General features: G+C 44.2%; 1 protein-coding gene across 1 annotated transcript in view; it reads left to right on the top strand.

Moving 5' to 3' along the window:
* si:dkey-191m6.4 (rho GTPase-activating protein 22) overlaps positions 1 to 8,245 on the top strand; it is a 34,785-nt gene extending 26,540 nt beyond the window's left edge. The window contains 7 exon segments of the mRNA XM_042087415.1: positions 739 to 952; positions 1,210 to 1,342; positions 1,770 to 1,843; positions 2,643 to 2,764; positions 5,140 to 5,396; positions 5,398 to 6,071; positions 7,974 to 8,245. Coding sequence (XP_041943349.1) covers positions 739 to 952; positions 1,210 to 1,342; positions 1,770 to 1,843; positions 2,643 to 2,764; positions 5,140 to 5,396; positions 5,398 to 6,071; positions 7,974 to 8,196 — 1,697 coding nt within the window. The 3' untranslated portion in view covers positions 8,197 to 8,245.
* The last annotated feature ends 13,915 nt before the right edge of the window (positions 8,246 to 22,160 follow it).

Below are 22,160 nucleotides of genomic sequence, written 5' to 3'. Positions count from 1 at the left end.
GTGTGTGTGTGCATATGCAAGGAGAAGGACACACACACTCTTGTATGTGACCATGTGTGTGTGTGTGTGTGTGTGCATATGCAAGGAGAAGGACACACACACTCTTGTATGTGACCATGTGTGTTCAGCAGCACATTCAGGACCAAAATTAAACACTTTCACACACTTACACACTCACACACTTAAACACTCACACACTTAAACACTCACACATTTATACACTCACACTTAAACACTCACATACTTAAACACTCACACATTTATACACTCACACACTTACACACTCATACACTTAAACACTCACACACTTACACACTCACACACTTACACACTCACACACTTACACACACATGCTGTGAATTTCCATGACTACTGCATGCATGTTGGCCAAGTTGCTTAAGCCTTCTCATTCTGTGTGTGTGTGTGCGCATGTGGTTGTGTATGTGTGTGAATGGTTGTGGTTGTGTGTGTGTGTGTGCGTATGTGGTTGTGTGTATGTATGGTGGTTGTGTGTGTGTGTATGGTGGTTGTGTGTATGCGCATGTGGTTGTGTCTCTATGTGTGTGTGTATGGTGGTTGTGTGTATGTATGGTGGTTGTGTGTGTATGTGTATGTATGGTGGTTGTATGTGTGTGTGTGTGTATGGTGGTTGTGTGTGCGCATGTGGTTGTGTGTGTGCGCGCATGTGGTTGTGTATGTATGGTGGTTGTGTGTGTGTGTGTGTGTGTGTGTGTCCAGGGATCTTTGGCCAGCGTCTGGAGGACACGGTGCAGTACGAGCGGACGTTGGGCCGGCGTGTGCGTCTAGCGCCCCTGCTGGTGGAGCAGTGCGTGTGTTTCATCCGCCAGCGCGGCCTCGCAGAGGAGGGGCTCTTCAGGATGCCCGGCCAGGCCAACCTGGTCAAGGAGCTGCAGGACGCCTTCGACCGCGGGGACAAGCCTCAGTTCGACAGGTAACACACACACACACACACAAGCTTGCACACACACACACACACACACACTAACTCGGCCAAGGCCAGAGTTTGATAGGTAACACACACACACACACACAGACAGAGCACAGTTTGTCATGTTACTGGTCAAAAGGCAATATTAAGCAGGTGTGCTAAGCTCTGGCCCTGTGTGTGGGTGTGTTGTGTGCGTGTGTGTGTGTGTGTGTGTGTGCGTGTGTGTGTGTGCGTGCGTGTGTGTGTGTATTTACCTGCAGTAACACGGATGTCCACACGGTGGCGTCGCTGCTGAAGCTCTACCTGAGGGAGCTGCCTGAGCCGGTCATTCCTTTCGCCAAGTACGAAGACTTCATCTCCTGCGCCCAGCTGCTGTCCAAAGACGAGGAGGAGGTGTGTGTGTGTGTATACGTCTGTGTGTGTGTGTGTGTGTGTGTACGTCTGTGTGTGTGTGCGTGTGTGTGTACGTCTGTGTGTGTGTGCATATGTGAGTGTGTGTGTGTGTGTGTGTACGCCTGTGTGTGTGTACGCCTGTGTGTGTGTACGTCTGTGTGTGTGTGTGTGTACGTCTGTGTGTGTGTGTGTGCGTATGTGAGTGTGTGTGTGTGTGTGTACGCCTGTGTGTGTGTACGTCTGTGTGTGTGTGTGTGTGTACGTCTGTGTGTGTGTGCGTATGTGAGTGTGTGTGTGTGTGTACGTCTGTGTGTGTGTACGCCTGTGTGTGTGTACATCTGTGTTTGTGTGTGTGTACGTCTATGTGTGTGTGTGTGTGTGTGTGTGTGTGTGTGTGTGTGTTGTTTGATGATCTTCTGTGCTTTAGGGAGTACAGGAGCTGGTTAAACAGGTGAAGTCTCTCCCGCCAGCCAACTACAGCCTGCTCAAGTACATCTGCAGGTACACACACACACACACACACACACACACGTACACACACACACACAAACACAGCCATCAGCCAACTACAGCCTGCTCAAGTACATCTGCAGGTACACACACACACGTACACACACACGTACACACACAGCCATCAGCCAACTACAGCCTGCTCAAGTACATCTGCAGGTACACATACACATACACACACATACACACACACACACAGCCATCAGCCAACTACAGTCTGCTCAAGTACATCTGCAGGTACACACACACACACACGTACACACACACACACACACACAGCCATCAGTCAACTACAGCCTGCTCAAATACATCTGCAGGTACACACACACGTACACACACACATACACACACAGCCATCAGCCAACTACAGCCTGCTCAAGTACATCTGCAGGTACACACACACTTACACACACACACATACACACACAGCCATCAGCCAACTACAGCCTGCTCAAGTACATCTGCAGGTACACACACACACACACGTAAACACACACACACACACACACACAGCCATCAGCCAACTACAGCCTGCTCAAGTACATCTGCAGGTACACACACACGTACACGCACGCACGCACACACACACACACACACACACACACACACACACACACACACACACACATACACACACACGCACACACACACACACACAGCCATCAGCCAACTACAACCTGATCAAGTACAACTACAACCTGATCAATCTGCTGGTATTGGTCTGTCTGTCATACACACACACACACACACACACACGTGAGTTGTCCATTTGTTGTGCTTCGGTTGGCAGGTTTCTGGACGAAGTGCAGTCCCACTCGAGTCAGAACAAGATGAGTGTGCAGAACCTGGCCACCGTGTTCGGACCCAACATCCTGCGGCCCAAAATGGAGGACCCTGTGGCCATCATGGAGGGTGAGTGTGTGTGTGGGGGTGGGTGTCTGTTACAGGTCAATTCTGGGTTCTAAACTTCTAAACTTCCTACATAATTATTATTTTTATAGTCAGCAAAATATTACTTTGTGTGTGAATAACAGAGAAGTCTGTTATTGTTTGGTATAGTTAATTTACATTGTGTTGTGTTTTGGCAATAAAGTACCTTTAAAGACGCCTTCCTGTGTTTATGGGATTTCTTTTACAGTTGCAAAGGGAAAAATGTGAGGATAGTCTTCTTTGCTCCCTGTAGTAGCTACAACGTTTCAACCACTCAGGTCTTCGTCAGATAGGCCTACACCATTACCTGTTGCAATATATCTGATTGCAGTCCTACATTATGTCTATTTCTTTGATAGTTAACATTATGCTACCACGTAACAATAAGCCGCTATTATTATTAGGATTCAGTCAACACGCTTCGGTAATATTATATGCTGTGGGCTTTAATTAGCGCATTTCGGGTAGCCTTTCCTACATCTGGGCAATAATTATTGAACAAATTGCAGTCTACATGCCATGACAAACATTACCAGTAGTACTGGGTGAATATTAAATAGATTGTTTGTAAGTTATGGTAATGTTATACTACAGTAGCGTGAACATTGCGCTTTCATCATGTTAGCACACTGATCACAGTCGTTATGTCTCGTCAAAATTCACTGATGAAGGAAGGTTCGCTTTATCCCAGAAAACCACACTCGTTTCACTGGCTATAAGCCTATCCTAAAACTGAAGAGATGAACTTGGCACTAATCATGTAGTGGTGTTTCTATAGCCTATTCGTTAACCTGTCATTCTTTGAACTCTTCAGAAATGTTGGGATATGTCTGTGAGGTGCTTAGCCAAGTTATATGCATAGCCTACTTGCTTTTGAATGACTTTTTTACAAACGGACCTCTGCGATGTATCCAAAATATTTCCAGATTGCACTTTTGTTTTATCCACAAGTCAAGGACAGTCGGCAAAGAATTTGTGTTGACGTTGTCGACGGCTGCGCACTCACTCACTCAGAGCTGCCTGCTTGAGACGCCCACTTGCCTAGATGCGTGCAAGGAGCATGGAGAGTGGGAGCAGTCCACACAGACACAGAACGTCTTTATTTTAATAAAGTATCGATTCTAAAAACGTCGGAAATCATATTGTTTGTTTGCGCGAAGGCATCATGACACCGTTCTAGTAACATGCGAGTCCACTGAATAGGGCCAATCTGCCCTAATAGCCCTGGTTCTCTCTCCCACAACACAGAAGATGGCTTTAAAGGAGAATTCCGGTGTGATATTGACCTAAAGTGTGTTGAAACATGACACCGAGTGTGAACGTATGTCTCATAGCCCATCTCATAAAGGATCAGATTCCAAAAATAATTCCGTGCTGCTACTGGAAGAAACTGGAATCCATGCATTTCCACTGAATTATTTTTGGAATCTGATCCCTTATCATACCTGTTCATTCTTACTTGTCGCTCGACTTATCGTGACTAAATTCAAGATGGCTGCAAACGCTAAACTTCGTGAAGATACTGTCTGCATAAATCATCTTGTAAGTAAACTACCAGTGCTTTTTCAAAGTTCTCAATGTCTCGTTTTAAATGTCAGGGCCCTCGGAAGTCTACCAATGAAGTGTAGAGATACATTGAGCCTCGTAAATGGTGTAAAACAGTGATTCATTTGCATGGCTAGCCCGATGCCGAAGCACCACCATTGAAAAAGCTGTTGGTAGCATCGGCTAACTAGCGCCAGATTTTGGAGTGCAGGGGACAAGCCGAGATGGGCTATGAGACATACGTTCACACTCGGTATCATGTTTCAACACACTTCAATATCACACTGGAATTCTCCTTTAAAGGGCAACTCCACTGCTCTTAGTATCATAATGTATAGAAATCCAATACGGTGAATTGTCATCGTTATCATGTTAAAATGAGTGCCATAGATGCTAACTGCTAAATGAGTGGCGTTTCACGTCGTAGATGCTAACTGCTAAATGAGTGGCGTTTCACGTATGCTAACTGCTAAATGAGTGGCGTTTCACGTCGTAGATGCTAACTGCTAAATGAGTGGCGTTTCACGTATGCTAACTGCTAAATGAGTGGCGTTTCACGTATGCTAACTGCTAACTGCAGGCAGGGGGTGATGAGATGAGAAAGACAGCCCAAGGGCCCATGGAAATAGAGGAATGTCTGGTTGTGTGTGTGTGTGTGTGTTTAACCTTGCTCACCGGCATGTCTTTTGTGTAATTCATGATGAGTGTGTGTGTGTATGTATGTGTGTGTAACCCCTCAGGTATGTTTCTGTTTCTGGTATGCAGCATCTGATGACGTTGCTGTGTGTGTGTGTGTGTGTGTGTGTGTATAGGTACATCCCTGGTGCAGCATCTGATGACAGTTCTCATTAGTGAGCACGAGCGTCTGTACCCAAGTGACCCCGACGCAGCGGAGGCGGGTGCCCAGGACGAGAGCCCCCCCATGGGGCAGCGTGCGGTCAGCCAGCCCCCCCCCAGCCTGGCCGGCTGGATCTCCGAGGAGGACCTGCAGGGGGCGCCGACCCCCCCGGCCAGCGAGGACACCACCAGCGGCAGCTCCTGCTCCTTGGACGCCCCCCCCCCCGCGCCTCACGCCCCCCCAGCCCCGAGCTGACCCCACGTCTGCCACCAGCCCCAGCAAGCAGCCCAAGAGCGCCCCCTCCTGGAAGTACTCCTTCAAAGGGCCGGCGCCGCGCGCTCCGGGGGACACAGGGAGTGGCGGTCAGGGCGCGGGGGGCTCGGCGGGGGGGGGAGGGGGGGGCAACTGGCTGATGAACGGGCTGTCGTCGCTACGGGGTCACCGACGCGCGTCGTCAGGGGAGCGCACGCGGGACTCCGGCTCCTCCTCCTCCCACAGACTGTCCACCTATGACAACGTGGCGTCCTGCTCCTCGCTGGCCAGCGCTGGGGGCGGGGTCGAGGGCGGGGCCAGTGGGTCCAGCTCGCCGTGGTCCGCCTCATCCTGCGAGATCTCCGTGACATCACCGCCGCCGGACTCGACCGCTGACCACGCCCCTGAGCCACAGCAGCAGGTGGCGCCAGCGAGTCCGAGCAGAGACGAGATGACATCATCCGCCCCCGAGGAGCAGGAGGACGCCGCCGCCGTCGCCATGGAGATCTACGTCAGCGGGGCCGACCGTAGCGACCGCACCAACGCCCGGGCGGAGGACAGTGTGGACAACTCGCAGTCCCTAGGCAACCTGGTAGTCGACCTGAAGGAGGAACTGAGGAGGCAGAAGACGGCGTATGAGGCCCGCATCCAGAAGTACGACACACACACACACACACACACACACACACACACACACACACACACATACACACACACACATACACACACACATACACACACATACACACACACACACATACATACACACACACACACCGATCGATATGGTTTTTTCAGGGCCGATATCGATATCATTTATTACCAAAACAGGAGGCCGATAACCGATATGTAAAACCGATATGTCAGTTGTCAAAAAGGAGGGTAGATAGTAGCCTAAAGGCGATATGCTGCAAAAAAATCATTCAAAAACATTTAATTATGCAAACTTTCCTTTCTTCTTTTGATACACAATTATCTAAACTTTCATCAACTTGCATCACAAGTGTAAATCCTGTGTATGATGTTAATCCAAGAGCTGAGTGATAGCAATTATTTTCATACACAATGGGCTTGTTAACTAACGGTATGTTAAGGGACCTGTCACAAAGAGGATGCTTTGCCATCGTGTGTGTGAGTGCACGAGAGGGAGAAGGAGAGGAAGAGGTGCATGCGTGATGGCAAGTGTTACGGTTGAATAGTTTAACAAAACAGTTTTAAAATAGTTCTTAGGCTATTTAAGCATGCAATTTGTGTCCATGTGTAGGCTATAAGCTACACTTTTGTGAGCCTAAAAGGCACGTTAATAGCCAGCTCAGGCCGCGATTTAGTTCAGGTTGGATTAAGTTACGGCTGGCCCTGGGTGCCTGCCTGGTTTTTTCTGACAGTCCGTTTCAAAAAGCAGCAACTAGACTTTTTGACGTTCGCTATCGCATAATTTAGGACTTGTCTACTATGTAGGCCTAAGGGATAACGTCCGCCAAGGTGTCCCGTTATTCACAATTAATGGACGAGGCAGAGGCAAAGAACTCGCGACTCGCAGCACCCGAGTTTGTAACTAGTACGCTAAACAGCATATCACTAACGTGCATCAATCCGGAGTTCGCTAAATGAAGGAAGTGGGTGCTTTACTTATTGATCCGGATCAAAGAGACAATAGCTTACAAAGTGGTGTTTTTGTAACTTCAGTGTAGATGATTGTGATTCAGTGTAGATGATTGTGATTCATTGCAACTTCAGCAATGTAAGGTACCTTCCTTAGGCTAACTTCGAAAAATAGCTCCGTACAGCTGAAGCCCAGTCAGTCTGCCTCAGTGAGAATCCTAAACTTTCTCTGTGTTCAGTCATCGATCCTGATTGGCTGCATTCGTGATAACTAACAAATCAGACGGTGTAGTGGGCGGGACAATGCTCTCGGCCACAGAGTAGCAAATTCAGGGAGTGAGAGACGCTTTACAGACAAAGTAGCGCGTTTCATTCTTTATCCATTTCAATATCGGCTTATCGGTGGGAAAAATGACCGATACCGATAATTATAAAAATGCTAAATATCGGCCCTAATAATCGGCCCGGCCGATAATTGGTCAACCCCTAACACACACACACACACACACATACACACGTGTGCTCTGTGTGTTCACTAATTCATGGATGGGATCAATGCAGAAACCAAATTCCTTGTATAAGCAAGTACACTTGGCCTAGAAAGATTTGCATACACACACATACACACACCAACACATACACACACCCACACATACACACACCCATACACACACCTTCACACACATACACACACCCACACATACATACACACACACACACACTGTTGTGTTGTGTGTTGTGTACTCTGCCCCCTGCAGGCTGGAGGACTCCAGTGCGGCGCTAACTGTTGTGTTGTGTGTTGTGTACCAGTGCGGCGCTAACTGTTGTGTTGTGTGTTGTGTGCTGCCCCCTGCAGGCTGGAGGACTCCAGTGCGGTGCTAACTGTTGTGTTGTGTGTTGTGTACCAGTGCGGCGCTAACTGTTGTGTTGTGTGTTGTGTGCTGCCCCCTGCAGGCTGGAGGACTCCAGTGCGGCGCTGTGCTCCCAGATGGAGCGGCTGGAGCAGGAGATGGAGCAGGAGCGCAAGAGGCAGCGCATGCTAGAGATCAAACTCCGCAACTCGGAGCGCGCGCGCCAGGACGCCGAGAACCGCAACCGGCTGCTGGAGCAGGAGATGGAGGAGTTCTTCTCCACCCTCGGAGACCTGGCGCTCGGAGCACGCACCAGCGACATCTGAACACCAAGTGTGTGTGTGTGTGTGTGTGTGTGTTACCTGACGCTCGGAACACGCACCAGCAACATCTGAACACCGTGTGTGTGTGTGTGTGTGTGTGTGTGTGTGTTACCTGGCGCTCGGAGCACGCACCAGCGACATCTGAACACCAAGTGTGTGTGTGTGTGTGTGTGTGTGTGTGTGTTACCTGGCGCTCGGAGCACACACCAGCGACATCTGAACACTAAGTGTGTGTGTGTGTGTGTGTGTGTGTGTTACCTGGCGCTCGGAGCACGCACCAGCGACATCTGAACACCAAGTGTGTGTGTGTGTGTGTGTGTGTTACCTGGCGCTCGGAGCACGCACCAGCGACATCTGAACACCAAGTGTGTGTGTGTGTGTGTTACCTGGTTCTCGGGGCATGCACCAGCGACATCTGAACAGTGTGTGTGTGTGTGTGTGTGTGTGTGAGAGAGATGAAGGAGTTCTTCTCCACCCTCGGAGACCTGGAAATCAGCATGCTCAGGTCCCGCACCAGCAACATCTGAACACTTAGTGTACAGTGTGTGTGTGTGCACATGTGTGTGTGTGTGCACATGTGTGTGTGTGTGCACGTGTGTGTGTGTGTGTGTGTGAGCTCCTCTCCTGACCGTTGCTCGTGTGGACCTGAGATGCGTCCCTTCCGTCTCCTCAGGTGGACACCAGGGGCCAGGTGCTGAGTGTGTCCACACACACACACACACACAGAGGTGTGCTCAGACCAGGTGCTGAATGTGTCTGGCCTCTCTGGATCCCATCCAGTGGACATACAGGGTGTGACATCATATGGATAAACCACCTGGAACGTCATATGGAACGATCTGGAATGTCATATGGATAAACCCATCTGGAACGTCATATGGAACGATCTGGAATGGCATATGGATAAACCCATCTGGAACTTCATATGGAACGATCTGGAACGTTATATGGATAAACCATCTGGAACGTCATATTGAACGTCATATGGATAAACCATCTGGAGCAACATAGGGATATGGAACAAAAGACTGATATATCAAGTGGGACATTAGATTGATATATAATATAATATATGGGACTTTAGATTGATATATAATATAATATATTGATATATAATAGAATATATGGTACTTTAGATTGATATATAATATAATATATGGGGCGTAGCATGTGAGGCATTAGACTGATGTATGATCTGGACCGTTAGAGGACATATGGGACCTTCGATTGATATATCATATGGGACAGTAAATGGGCATGTGGGACATGTTAGATATAAATATATCATCTGGAACTGAATCATCTATATCATCAGGACTACTGCCGAGACATTAGATACATAAATCCTATGAGACAGTAGATTTATATGGGGCATTAGATAGATATATCATCTGGAACATCAGGACCACTGCCGAGACATTAGATACATATAACCAGGGGCGCTGCAAGAAAAATTTGGGCCCAATAGCAGACAATAATTCTGGGCACCCCCGATATATATATTATTCCACTGCTTGGTTGAATTTCCCATTGTCCTACGTAATTTAGAACGACCATTAACCGTATGTTATTTGCACACCTATGAAGTAGATCCATTTTTTTGGCCGTATCACACTTGTATATTAATTCGCTGAACTTGTTGTGAAGTTTAAATGAACTGTCACGTTGCATCCGAGCTGTAAAATGCAGACGTTCAGAACATGGCAACATTGTAGCATATGACGGAGGTGGCTTTTAGCTAGATGGATGACAGCAGGCTAAGTAAAATAGCGATGTTTCAAAGCTAAAGTTCATCAGAATCTTGGGATACACCCGCTTGACAACGGGAGAGATAGAACTAACGACTGGCCTTTGGCCGTAGCAACCATCCATTTAGAACTAGTAACGGCAGTTTGTCCAGCAAGTTGAGAAATTAGTTGATATGTGTCGGAAGAAAGTAGTTCTACAAACAAGACAGTTTTAGCTATTAAAACGTTTAAATTGTAACAGGAAATGAACACAACGCAAGTGGCAACAGTGGAATAAGCGGGATAATGGACTCCACGGTGGTCTGTTCACAGAAGTTAATGCACTTACTTCCGCTTCGCGTCGGGGCCGTTTTACAACCTCGACTGTGCTTTAATTTCTGTGAACAGACCACTGCGTCGTCCATTATCCTTTATTATCTCTCCGGGGTCCACCTGCCAGTGTTGGGCCCTTAGAATCGTCCTAACCGTCCTAACCCCCCCACCCGCCCCCAGCGGCGCCCCTGCATATGATATCAGGACCACTGCCCAGACATTAGATACATATATCATTTGAACCACTGCCCAGACATTAGATACATATATCATCTGAACCACTGCCCAGACATTAGATACATATATCATCTGAACCACTGCCCTGTCCACTCCAAACCAAAGCCTGATTCCCTCTTGAGGCCGTGCGGGAGACATGTTGGTTTTGGGCAGCTGAAGCTGAGCACTGCCCCACGTAAGTGATGACCTCTAACTGACCTTTAACTGACCGTGCCTTCCGGAGCGGCCGCCACCAGGGGAGGAAGCACACTCTCCCCTGTCTATCAGGGTTTCCATGACAACAAGGCGGGAGGGGTATTATGATCAGATGAAACTTGTGAAACTTGTCTCCGTTGTGTGTGCTGGTTCTGATTGGTCCACTGGGCCAAGAGAATGTTGTGTGTGCTGGTTGTGATTGGTCCACTGGGGCAAGAGAATGTTGTGTGTGCTGATTGTGATTGGACGCCATTGCTGTTAGTTTGCCCTCAGACTGCAGAAGGAAGCCAGAGGCGCTTGGAGAGTTTCTGCATAAAGTTTAGTGCATGTGCTCATAGACAGGGCAGACCACCAGGGGGCGCCACCATGTTTACTGTTTCACTATCTTCAGCAGGGGGCTCCATGTGCACCGTTTCACTATCTCCAGCAGGGGGCTCCATGTTTACTGTCTCTCTCCAGCTGCTGCTGAATCCCACAGCAGTGGGGGTGAGAGGCTCTCGACTGATTAATTTTCAGATGTATTAATAAAAGAGAAACACTCTTATTAAAGGAAAACCACAAAAGAGAAACACTCTTATTAAAGGGAACCACAAAAGAGAAACACTCTTATTAAAAGAGAAACACTCTTATTAAAAGAGAAACACTCTTATTAAAGGGAACCACAAAAGAGAAACACTCTTATTAAAGGGAACCACAAAAGAGAAACACTCTTATTAAAAGAGAAACACTCTTATTAAAGGGAACCACAAAAGAGAAACACTCTTATTAAACGAGAAACACTCTTATTAAAGGGAACCACAAAAGAGAAACACTCTTATTAAAGGGAAACCACTATTCTAAGGGCTAGATGCTGCTGGTGGCCTGCTACTCTGTCAGGTGATTGATTGTTTTTCTACATTTTGGGTATTCTAAAGCTCTGAATTCAGGACCAGCAAATCACCTTTAGGCTACTATCTACCCTCCTTTTTGACAACTGTATGTTTATGGATTTGGGACCAGCAAAAGGTTCCTGCTGAAAGTGACTGCATTGATGGATATAAGGCCTGGAAAAGGTTCCTGTTGAAATGACTGTATTTATGGGTTTGGGACCAAGAAAAGGTTCTTGTTAAAAGTGACTGAATCACATGGGACCAAGAAAAGGTTCCTGTTGAAATGACTGCATTTATGGATATAAGGCCTGGAAAAGGTTCTTGTTGCAAATGACTGCATTATGGATATAAGGCCTGGAATAAGTTTGTGTTGCAAATGACTGTATTTATGGATGTAAGGCCAAAAAAGGTTATTGTTGAAAGTGACTATTTATGGATGTAAGGCCAGGAGAAGGTTCTTGTTAAATGGTTCATTCTGATCTGAAAGTGGTGCTGTATTTATTGATGTCAAATAAAGTTTCTGTTCACCAGAAATTAATCTAAACATCACCTCACCTACTAGGAATTAATGTAAATATCACCACACCTTCCTACTATAACATCTACCTACTGAAACAGGTGCCATTACCTCAGCCGGGTGTGTAGTGTGTGTGACTTCAAGGCAGTGCTGCAACCGTTGACTTCAAGGCACCTAACCCTAACCCTTGCCTATAGGCCTAGTGCCTTCCATGCAGCACTACCTGGAAGATGATGTTGGCCTACTATAACATCGACCTACTGGAACAGATGCCATTACCTCAGCCGTGTGTGTAGCCTAGCAACCATGGCCAGCTTTAGAATGGGGGGAGGGGCAACAGCCCTCCACATGTGTCTTCTTCTTGCCACCTAATATGAGGCTTGCTCGCCGTTAGTGTTGTAGAAAGTACTAGAAAGCAATAGGGAGGGAAAGTGAACACCAGTGGTTGCGTTCCTATCGAAGAGCAGCTCCAATGTTAAGTCCCATTGACCTATTTTTTAAAAAAATACTGTGAAGCCAAATCAGCGATCTTATCCACCAAAAGTAATTTTCAGTGTCTATACAGTAATAATCTTCTAACTGTGAAAATGTCAGACCATATTTTGCCTTATTTAAAAAAATCGAAATTGCTCCTTTTGTTTCATAAACGAACTACAAAAAAGCCATGTGACTTTACCCTTCGACGTTACTCACGGTAGCATGGTTTGTTTATTAGCCTGGTTAGCATTGCCACTTAACACTTACTGCCAGCTCTTCATGTGAGTAGAAGCACAACACCAGTTATCCAGACATAAAGGTTATCACCACGCGGTTTACATCACCTTACGTTATTACAAAAATATGTAAGCCAGTTAAGCAAATTGCTGTATTGATCAGTTAGAGATTAAGCGCCCAAACCTTGTGACGTCACATGCAACTGTAGTTTGTTATCACCATGTTACGACAAAAACTCAAAACAATTCAACTGATCCTAAAAATAAGGTATGACCACTTGAAGCAATAGAGGTGACCCCAGTGCCTAACATATGGAAGGTATTCAATTAAGATCCCAATGTGCACCGAGATATATTTTTTCTAAAAAGAAATCCCATCCCCTCCGCTAAACTCTAGGAACGCAACCACTAGATGGTGATGAGATTACTTTCCCTCCCTATACTTGAGTAAAAGTACAAGTATCGTACTAGAAAAAGACTTTGGTAGAAGTGAAAGTTATTTTTAGAATAGTACTTAAGTAAAAGTCTTAAAGTATCTGATATATACTGTACTTAAGTATCAAAAGTAATTTTCTGATATTTAATGTACTTAAGTATTTGAAGTAAAAGTAAAAAGCAAGCGGTTTTATTTTGAACTTTTGTGAACTATTTATTTTATTTTGGCTGTCTTATAGTGAAGCATAAAGCATATTCAGGGTTCCCATATCTTCTTAATCTCACTCATCAAATCAAAATCACATTCTTTTCTAGGACTTTTCAGGCACAATTCTCTTAACTCATTGAGTGCCAAAAACGTAATATTACGTTTTTAGCTTTTTTTTTTTAATTACGAAACTAGACACTCTAACACACCTTATATGTGATTTTGGGAACTCTGTGATTAATGGAAATGAAATATATGACGATCGAAAACTCATGAAAACGCACAATCTGGACATTTTATCTGGACATTTTATCATAACTCGGTTGCCGCTTTGGGTCGAATCAGTGACGCATGCACGTCAGGTCAAAACCAGGCCATTTTCGTGGGTCTATCACTAGGTGGCAGTCTCGCCAGGTCTCGCTGATCACTTCCTGGAAAGTTTACACAAGTAAGTAACAGGCAACACGTCATATTTCATGAAAGACGTTATATCTCCATTTCTAGAAAAAAAACAGCGATTTTGATGAAAACTAGCCACTGTTTAGCTTGGGATTTCTCAGGAACAGAGGCGTGTAGAAATACACGGCTTGCACCCACCGAGAGCTTAAAGTCTCACCTTTTAAACGAGCCATTGTATGTGTTCATAGCTATAACACAGAATATGCTGTGGCTGTACAAAAATCATCAACAATGGTCTAGATTGCTGGCACTCTAGGACAAAGCTCCCGAAAACAGCTTGGCATTCAATGAGTTAAGTTCAAAAGAACAAACAGCATATTTTTAGAACTGACAAAGAAAAAAACAGAAACAGAAATGCCACTTTTGTATGAACTTCAGGTAAAAATGAAAAATAAATAACATTTCTTTAAAAAAAAAAAAAAAAAAAAAATTACCTGCTGGTAGGGAGAACATTTTGGTCATGTGGTATGAGCATTTAGGGCTTACTCCCCAGGTCACCATCTCACTCTCACACACCCACAGGCCACCTATGTCCAGCAGCTACTAATATGCCAGTCATAGTTGAAACTGAAAAGGTGTCTGTTCATCTTCAAAAGAAGCTGGTTTTCAAAGTTGACAGAAAACAGTTTCCGGGAGTTTCAGGCCCAAGACCGGCCAACGTTTTCCATAGTGGTGGAAACTGGATAAACGAAGCAACATTTCAGCTCTTACTATCCTGTAGTTTTTATTAGTACCATGTGTACCCCAGGTTACAAAAAAATGAAAAAGACCAGACTACGCCACTTAAGGCCCCACCCCTTAAGACTTGTAATTAGTGTAGAGCAGTGATTCCCAACCGGGGGTACGCGTACCCCTAGTGGTACGCGAGCACACTGCAGGGGGTACGTGGAAATTCTAAGGTGATAAGTAGGCCTAATAATCCCGTCAAAAATGATAGTGCATCAGTTTCCCCAGGGAGACAATAGTCTGTGGCACAACCGCGCCAAAATCACACAATCAAAACAGCTGCTTACCTGCAGCCAGAAAAATACTGGTAAGCTATGGATAAATGGCTGAAACGTCCGCTTATTCTTGATTCAGGTCAGAGTTCAGAGGAGCCCACCGAGAAACGCAAGAAAGAGGCCAAACTGAAACCAAGGCAGTACAGTGCAAAATATATATTATATGGATTCATTTCTACTTCTGCGGACCCACCGCAGCCTCAGTGCTTCTTTTGCGGTGAAGTCCTGGCTAATAGTGCGATGAAGCCCATTTACAGCGACGCCAGAGCACCAAACACTCGGGAAGTGTCGATAAAAGTGAAGAATTTTACCGACGAAAGCTGTCAGAATTTAAGTCGGGTCAGACTGTAATGATGAAAGCCACGAGTGTGTCAGTCAAAGCACTCGAGGCATCTTACGCAGTGTCCCTGCTTGTGGCTAAATCAAAAAAGCCTCACTCAATTGTTGAAGAACTCGTTCTCTCTGCAGCGACTGCTTTGGCTGAAATTATGATGGACAAGAAAGCAGCCGACGCACTCAAGAAAGTTCCCCTGTCGAATAACACCGTATCCCGTCGGATCAATGACATATCTGTTAATATTATTGCAAGTGGTGAACAAAATCAAACTATCCGGTCAGTTCGCTTTGCAGCTGGATGAAATGACCGATATGTGAGTAGAGAAGCGCAACTCCTGTCCTTCGTGCGTTACAAAGATGTGTCGGACATAAACGAGCACATTTTATTTTGCAAAACGCTGCCAGGAAAGACAACTGGGGAAGAATTGTTCCAAGTTATAGACAGCTTCTTCAAAGAACATGATCTGCAGTGGAAAACCTGCAGCCACATCTGTACAGATGGAGCAGCTGCGATGACGGGGCGCGTAAAGGGACGGTTTGGACTCGTAAAAAAGGTAAATCCCGACATTAAATGGATGCATTGTATTATTCACCGTGAAGCACTGGCTAGCAAGAGAATGAGCCCTGATTTAAGTGCTGTTATGGATGATGCTGTGAAGATAATACATTTCATCCAATCTCGGCCATTGAATCACAGACTGTTTGAAACTCTTTGTCATGAGAACGGCACAGAGCACGATCAACTATTGCTTCACACAGACGTCCGCTGGCTGTCTCGTGGGAAAACGCTACTGAGACTTTATGAACTTCGCAATGAAGTTTTTGTGTTCTTGACGGAGCACCTGCATCCTTTTGCTGTGGAGTTTGAGGATGCCAAGTGGGTGGCACGCCTGGCATATCTTGCTGATGTGTTTACCAAACTTAACGAGCTCAACCTATCACTTCAGGGGAAGGAGTCACATATCCTGAAATTGTATGACAAAGTTCAAGGATTCACAAAAAAGCTCAAACTATGGGAGAGGAAATGTGATGGGGGAGATGTGAGCTGTTTCCCACTACTCAATGCCCATCTTGCCACCACTGATGTTGCCAGGGGTCCAGTGGTCAAACTGGTGCAAGCACATCTGTCCAAACTCTGCACTGATTTCAGTCATTATTTCCAGGACATTGAAAAAAAGTCAGAAAGACTGGATTGGGTGAGGAACCCATTCATTGTGAGTGAGAGCAGCAACAGCCTTCCTGCAAGGCTGCAGGAGCCTCTGATGGAATTATCATCTGACCGTGGGCTGAAGATGGCATATGCTGAGAAGACATTGACTGAGTTTTGGTGTGATGTGGAGAAGGAATATCCTGAACTGGGAAAACATGCACTGATTGAACTTTTGCCTTTTGGTTCTACTTATATGCGTGAGGTGACCTTCTCAGCTTTGACACACATCAAAACCAAGCAGAGGAACAGACTGGATGTGGAGACCAGCCTGGTAACAGCTGTTTCCACACTGCCCTCAGAACTATCAAAGCTTATGAAAGACAAGCAAGCTCAAGTGTCTCATTAAAGCTCACATGACTGATGAAAAGAAACTGCTAGGCCTATTAGTGAGTCTGAATATTATTTTGGTAAGTGTTTTGTTCCTGGTTTAAAGTTTAAATGCCTGTTTAAAGGGGACTTATTCAAAGGGGCTCCAGGTTTTTTTGTGGTAGGCCTAAATGTTACAAGATATATATATATATATATATATATATATATATATATATATATATATATATAGCAAAGACAAGTTGATTATTTTGATTTCATATTTATTTATTTGTTAATATTACTTATTTTTTTTCAAGGCAACATATTATTCATTTTTATGCTTAATTTGAGTTAAAATTAAGAAAATGCCTGAGAATTAAAGAAGATGAAATAAAGTTATTTTCATTCAATAATCAATTATGTTATACTTTTGAATAATCATTAGCACGTATGAGTGAGGGGGTACTCATGGTATGACAAAAAGGCTCAGGGGGTACACAAGACAAAAAAGGTTGGGAACCACTGGTCTATGATAACGGGAGGTCCTCCAGTAGGTGCTCGTGCTTCCATGGCGGTTTCAGTTGGGCGTCCTCCTCCTTTAGCAACAAACCAGCGCTGAAATAGAGCGCGCAGCGTGCAGAGTGTGCGTAATGCAATCTAGGAGCAGTGATTCGCCAAACCTCCCTTATTGCAGTCGCACACATTTCTTCTAATTTTATGTTTTAGTAACGAGTAACGAAGATGCTTAGTGGAAATATAATGGAGTTATATATATAGCTGTGATAAACGGTTCGCGAGAAAATTAATGCTAACAAACTTACATGAAACGTGATCATATTGCCATTCAGCACACAGCTTTGCAGACCCATCACTTTGGATGCAGTATCTCACAAACTCTTCACTCAACACATGGCCAACCATATATCACAATAAACAGCAGGCCTTACCAAATTCGGGAATATGAAGCATGCCTCTGTACAATATGTGGTGGCCGAGTAGGTCGGTTTTGAAATTGCACCGTTCTACATGGTCTCCAACTGTGGGCTGAAATTCTAATGTATTATAATGTAAACTATTTATGTCAGTACATACATTATGCAATTGCCAATTCATTATGTCATTTAATATTGCAATTTGCAATAATTTCCAACAAATTGTATTTTAATCTGCAAAGTGACAATGCAATCCTAAAATCAATTTGCATAATTTTGGTTTAAAAATAGAATAAACATGGATTGAATTGCACTCCATTTTGCCATGGTACTTCAGTCTCAAAATTCAAATGGCAATTCATTTTGCATTTCAATTTTCAATATTCAATTTCATCATTTAACTGTCAATTCGTTTTGCAATTTAATATTCAAAGTGAATTGTTAGGATTGCATTTTGAAAAAATATTTGGTAAAACTGACAATGCCAGCCTGAAAACATTTTGGATTATTTTGGGCAAAACGTTTTGGGTCTGTGTATCATTCGTTCATTTGATATTCAATTGAGAATCCAAAATGAAAAAAGGACTTGTTTTATCATTATCTGTTTATGAATGTGATACAAACCAACAAATAATAATTTGTAAAAAATAACTATTTGTCATGTGCTTTTGTTTATCTTGAACGGTCATGTGATGTGCCCATGTGGTTTTGTTTGAGTTTGCCATGTGCTTCTGATCTCCGCCCCTCTCTTTGTTTGAATTCCCGCCATTTTGTAGACTCACCTGTTCTTGGTTTGCCTGATTAGTTTGTGAGTATTTAAACACTGGGGTCTTGTCAAGCGGTGCTAGATCGTGCCATCTTGCTTCATGTGACGAATCATTGTAATTTTTTTGACTTTGTATTTCGAAGCCTACCTGTTCTGGACCTATTTTTTGTAACCTGCCTTGGGTTATTTTTTGCCCTGGATTTTGCATTGCCTTTTGCCTGCCTTTTGAGTTGAAGATTGCAATTGTGTTCCGTGGGAATTGATACCTGTGTCTTGCTCATTAAAAGAAAACTTAAGTCACTGATTGAGCAGTCTGCGATTGGGTCCTTAAGAACTGAAAACATTCCAGACAGTCCTGCCTACACAGACATGAATATATATTTCTACTGATCTGCTTCTTAGTGACATTACAGTTCTCTCAGTGGACAGCTACAGTTTCTCAGTTGTTTCCCCCCTACATGCATTCAGCAGTGGCGCCCCAACACGACTATTTACATCTGGAGATAGCTCCTTCTAGCTAACTAGCCAGTTCTCTTATGTCATGTCTGCTTGTCATTCCTTTACATCTGGAGATAGCTCCTTCTGGCTAACTAGCCAGTTCTCTTATGTCATGTCTGCTTGTCATTCCTTTACATCTGGAGATAGCTCCTTCTGGCTAACTAGCCAGTTTTCGCTTACCCCAACACAACTATTTACATCTGGAGATAGCTCCTTCTAGCTAACTAGCCAGTTCTCTTATGTCATGTCTGCTTGTCATTCCTTTACATCTGGAGATAGCTCCTTCTGGCTAACTAGCCAGTTCGCTTACGTCATGTCTGCTTGTCATTCCTGTTAGTGCTCACCAAAATCATACAAATAATCATTGCAAGACACGTATCTCTTCTATGATCCAAAAAATCTTTGAGTTTTAGGTTTTTAAATATTTATTTTAACTAATGACAGAAAACATGAGGCTAATGAATTGCATCCACATATGCACAACTATTTTTCCACCTGATTCAAGCAAGCCTTCCTCAGAAATCGAATAAGTTGGTAACACTTTATAATAACTACATACAATTCATCATTTGTTAAGCATTTATAAACTATTAGTAAATGGTTTATTCATCATTTGTAAAGTATTGCTCATACATTATTTCTCATTAGCAAAGCATTTGTACTCACAGTTATAGGTTTGTTCATAGTAAATAAGCTAATAATAAGCATATCTAAAGTATGTTTATAAATAATTGTAATACTTAGTAAATGTTACAATGAGTAAGTAAAAAGTAAGTGAGCAAAAGACTTTGACAGCAGAGTTGTGTGCGTGTGTGTGTGGTGAGTAAAAGACAGGCTATATATACACTAGGCCACATCAGTTTCTATACGGATTTTCGGATCAAATCCGATCTTCGTCCACAAACACCTTATCAGTTTGGGAGTAGATAGGATTATCCATGATCTCCCCAATCTCAGATTTTCACATTGCATGTTTGGTTGTAATGGATGCAAAACAGGCTATTGCTGAATGTCAATGGAGGGACAAATGAAGCTGTCGTCCCAACCCCATGTATTCTAAGAATGCAGACATGTCTGTGTTTATACTATATTTTATGCAGGTGAGACATGGAAAAGCAGTTTTAGAAAGATGAGTTTTGCCATGTTAACATATGGAGACTGACAGCCTGTGGGTCATGAAGGGTCCGTGGATCTTCTGGCCAATCGTTTTTCGTTTCAAAAACCAGTATTGATGAACAAAGAATGAAGCATTTAGTGTTTTTTAATAAAAAAAATAGGGAATCAGTAATGAAAATTTAATCGTTTTCTGTTTTTAATCACTATTGCCATACATTGAATTACAAACAACAAAATCACTTTTAATTTAGTTGTTAAGCATTATTGACTTTCTTTTTTTTTAAATTATTTCTGGGTGTGACGCAAATTGGGTAATGATGCCGTTGAACAGGAAGTTTGGATGTTTGCAATTGCCACATGCGGCCACATACGTGCTTGGTGTAGGCAAAATGGAAGACGAGACATATTATGTATTTTCAAAGGGTAGTAAGAGATTCTCCATCAAGGAAGGTGATCTAACGAAAACATCCCGTCTTTTTCAGGTGAGTGTACAAGTTTAACAAAAGATTTGTAATGCCTAACGTTAGTTCGCTTAGCATAGGCTAACACAGTGCTAGTACTCACCGTTAGCCAACCTTGCAGAAGCACTGCTTAATAAACTAGAAAAGCTCATAGAGCGCAGAGCAGATCTTCGCCAAGGCATAAGAAAATGTGCGCATCTGTAAACTTCCTATTCATATGGAAATATAAATTATTGTGTTACAAGAAATTGTCGGGTTTGTGGGTTAGTGTGTAACCTGCGTTGTGTTGAACCTGCGCGATTCAGCCCTGCACATGCCCGGACTCGAACCCGCGAACAGCAGCACCTCAGATCAGGAGACGAGCGTGCTAACAATTGAGCCAATAGCCCAGGCTACTGGCTCACATGCCAGCAGCACTCTTGAGGCGTCAGGGAGTGAGGTTTACCAACGTTCCACAAGCACAGCTAAGCTAGCTGGCATCCGTTACACTCACCCCCCTAAACCTCACTCCCGATCCGGGTCACGGCACCAATGTAACCTGCGTTGTGTTGAACCTGCGCGATTCAGCCCTGCACACGCCCGGACTCGAACCCGCGAACAGCAGCACCTCGGATCGGGAGACGAGCGCGCTAATAATTGAGCCAATAGCCCAGGCTAGTGGCTCGCATGCCAGCAGCACTCTTGAGGCGTCGGGGAGTGAGGTTTACCAACGTTCCACAAGCACAGCTAAGCTAGCTGGCATACGTTACAAGTGCGTGGCTGCTAACGTTATAATTTTTGCAAACCAACAGATGTCATGTTGTACTTGTTTTTCACACTTCGAAAAATACGGCCCATTACGCGGCACAATCCCGCTCCAGGCTTTATTTATGAAAGTCTTAAGCACATGTAACTGCAAATTCTGCATGTTACTAAAGTCACAAATTTGTAACAAATTTGTTACAAATTTGTAACAAATTTTAAGTCGTATATAATATTATATTAAATATTATTTTCTCTACCATTGTAAACACAAAATAGGGGTATAAATAATAAGTTCTCTCTTACAGGTGCACAAATCCCATCTTTCGCTGTAATTATCCCATAGGCTAACTTAGCCTGGATACCAGACTCTCTGACTTCATGGAGAGTCTGCTAGATCCATTGGCAAACGTTTATTTCCTGGTTGGTGGACATTTCTGAAGTTGGAAAGTTATGAAATCATTGGAGTTCAATCACTAATGTTTGGTAATGACGTATGTTAACCACGGGGGACACAACGTAGATAGGCTTACAACTTAAATGTAATCGCTCTCAGGAACGCCCTCTGTTCGCTAGTTGGTTTGGAGACAAGTTGCCGAAGTGAACGAGAGCTATTCCAGATGGAGTGTCGGTACCTGATCCACGCTGCCTGCACGATCCGGTCTGCGCATGCGCGTGACGATTGCCTTACCTGATTTTTATCACGCATGCGTTGAAACACTTGACGGCAAGCGACACAACTGGCGGCATATTTTTGTAGGCTACATTTGATGTAATTTGTAATGCAGTTCACGGCATGTCTGTTTAAAGATATTTAAATGAAGTAGGCTACTTATTGTCATTGATCTAAAACCGCCGTCTGTGTAGGCTACTAGCTACTAACATTGTTATTTTTGTGACATGT

The sequence above is a fragment of the Alosa sapidissima genome, chromosome 3 (assembly GCF_018492685.1).
Source record: "Alosa sapidissima isolate fAloSap1 chromosome 3, fAloSap1.pri, whole genome shotgun sequence".
NCBI lineage: Eukaryota > Metazoa > Chordata > Actinopteri > Clupeiformes > Clupeidae > Alosa > Alosa sapidissima.
Note: the sequence above shows the minus strand (reverse complement) of the source record. Positions and strands in the feature narration are given on the sequence as shown.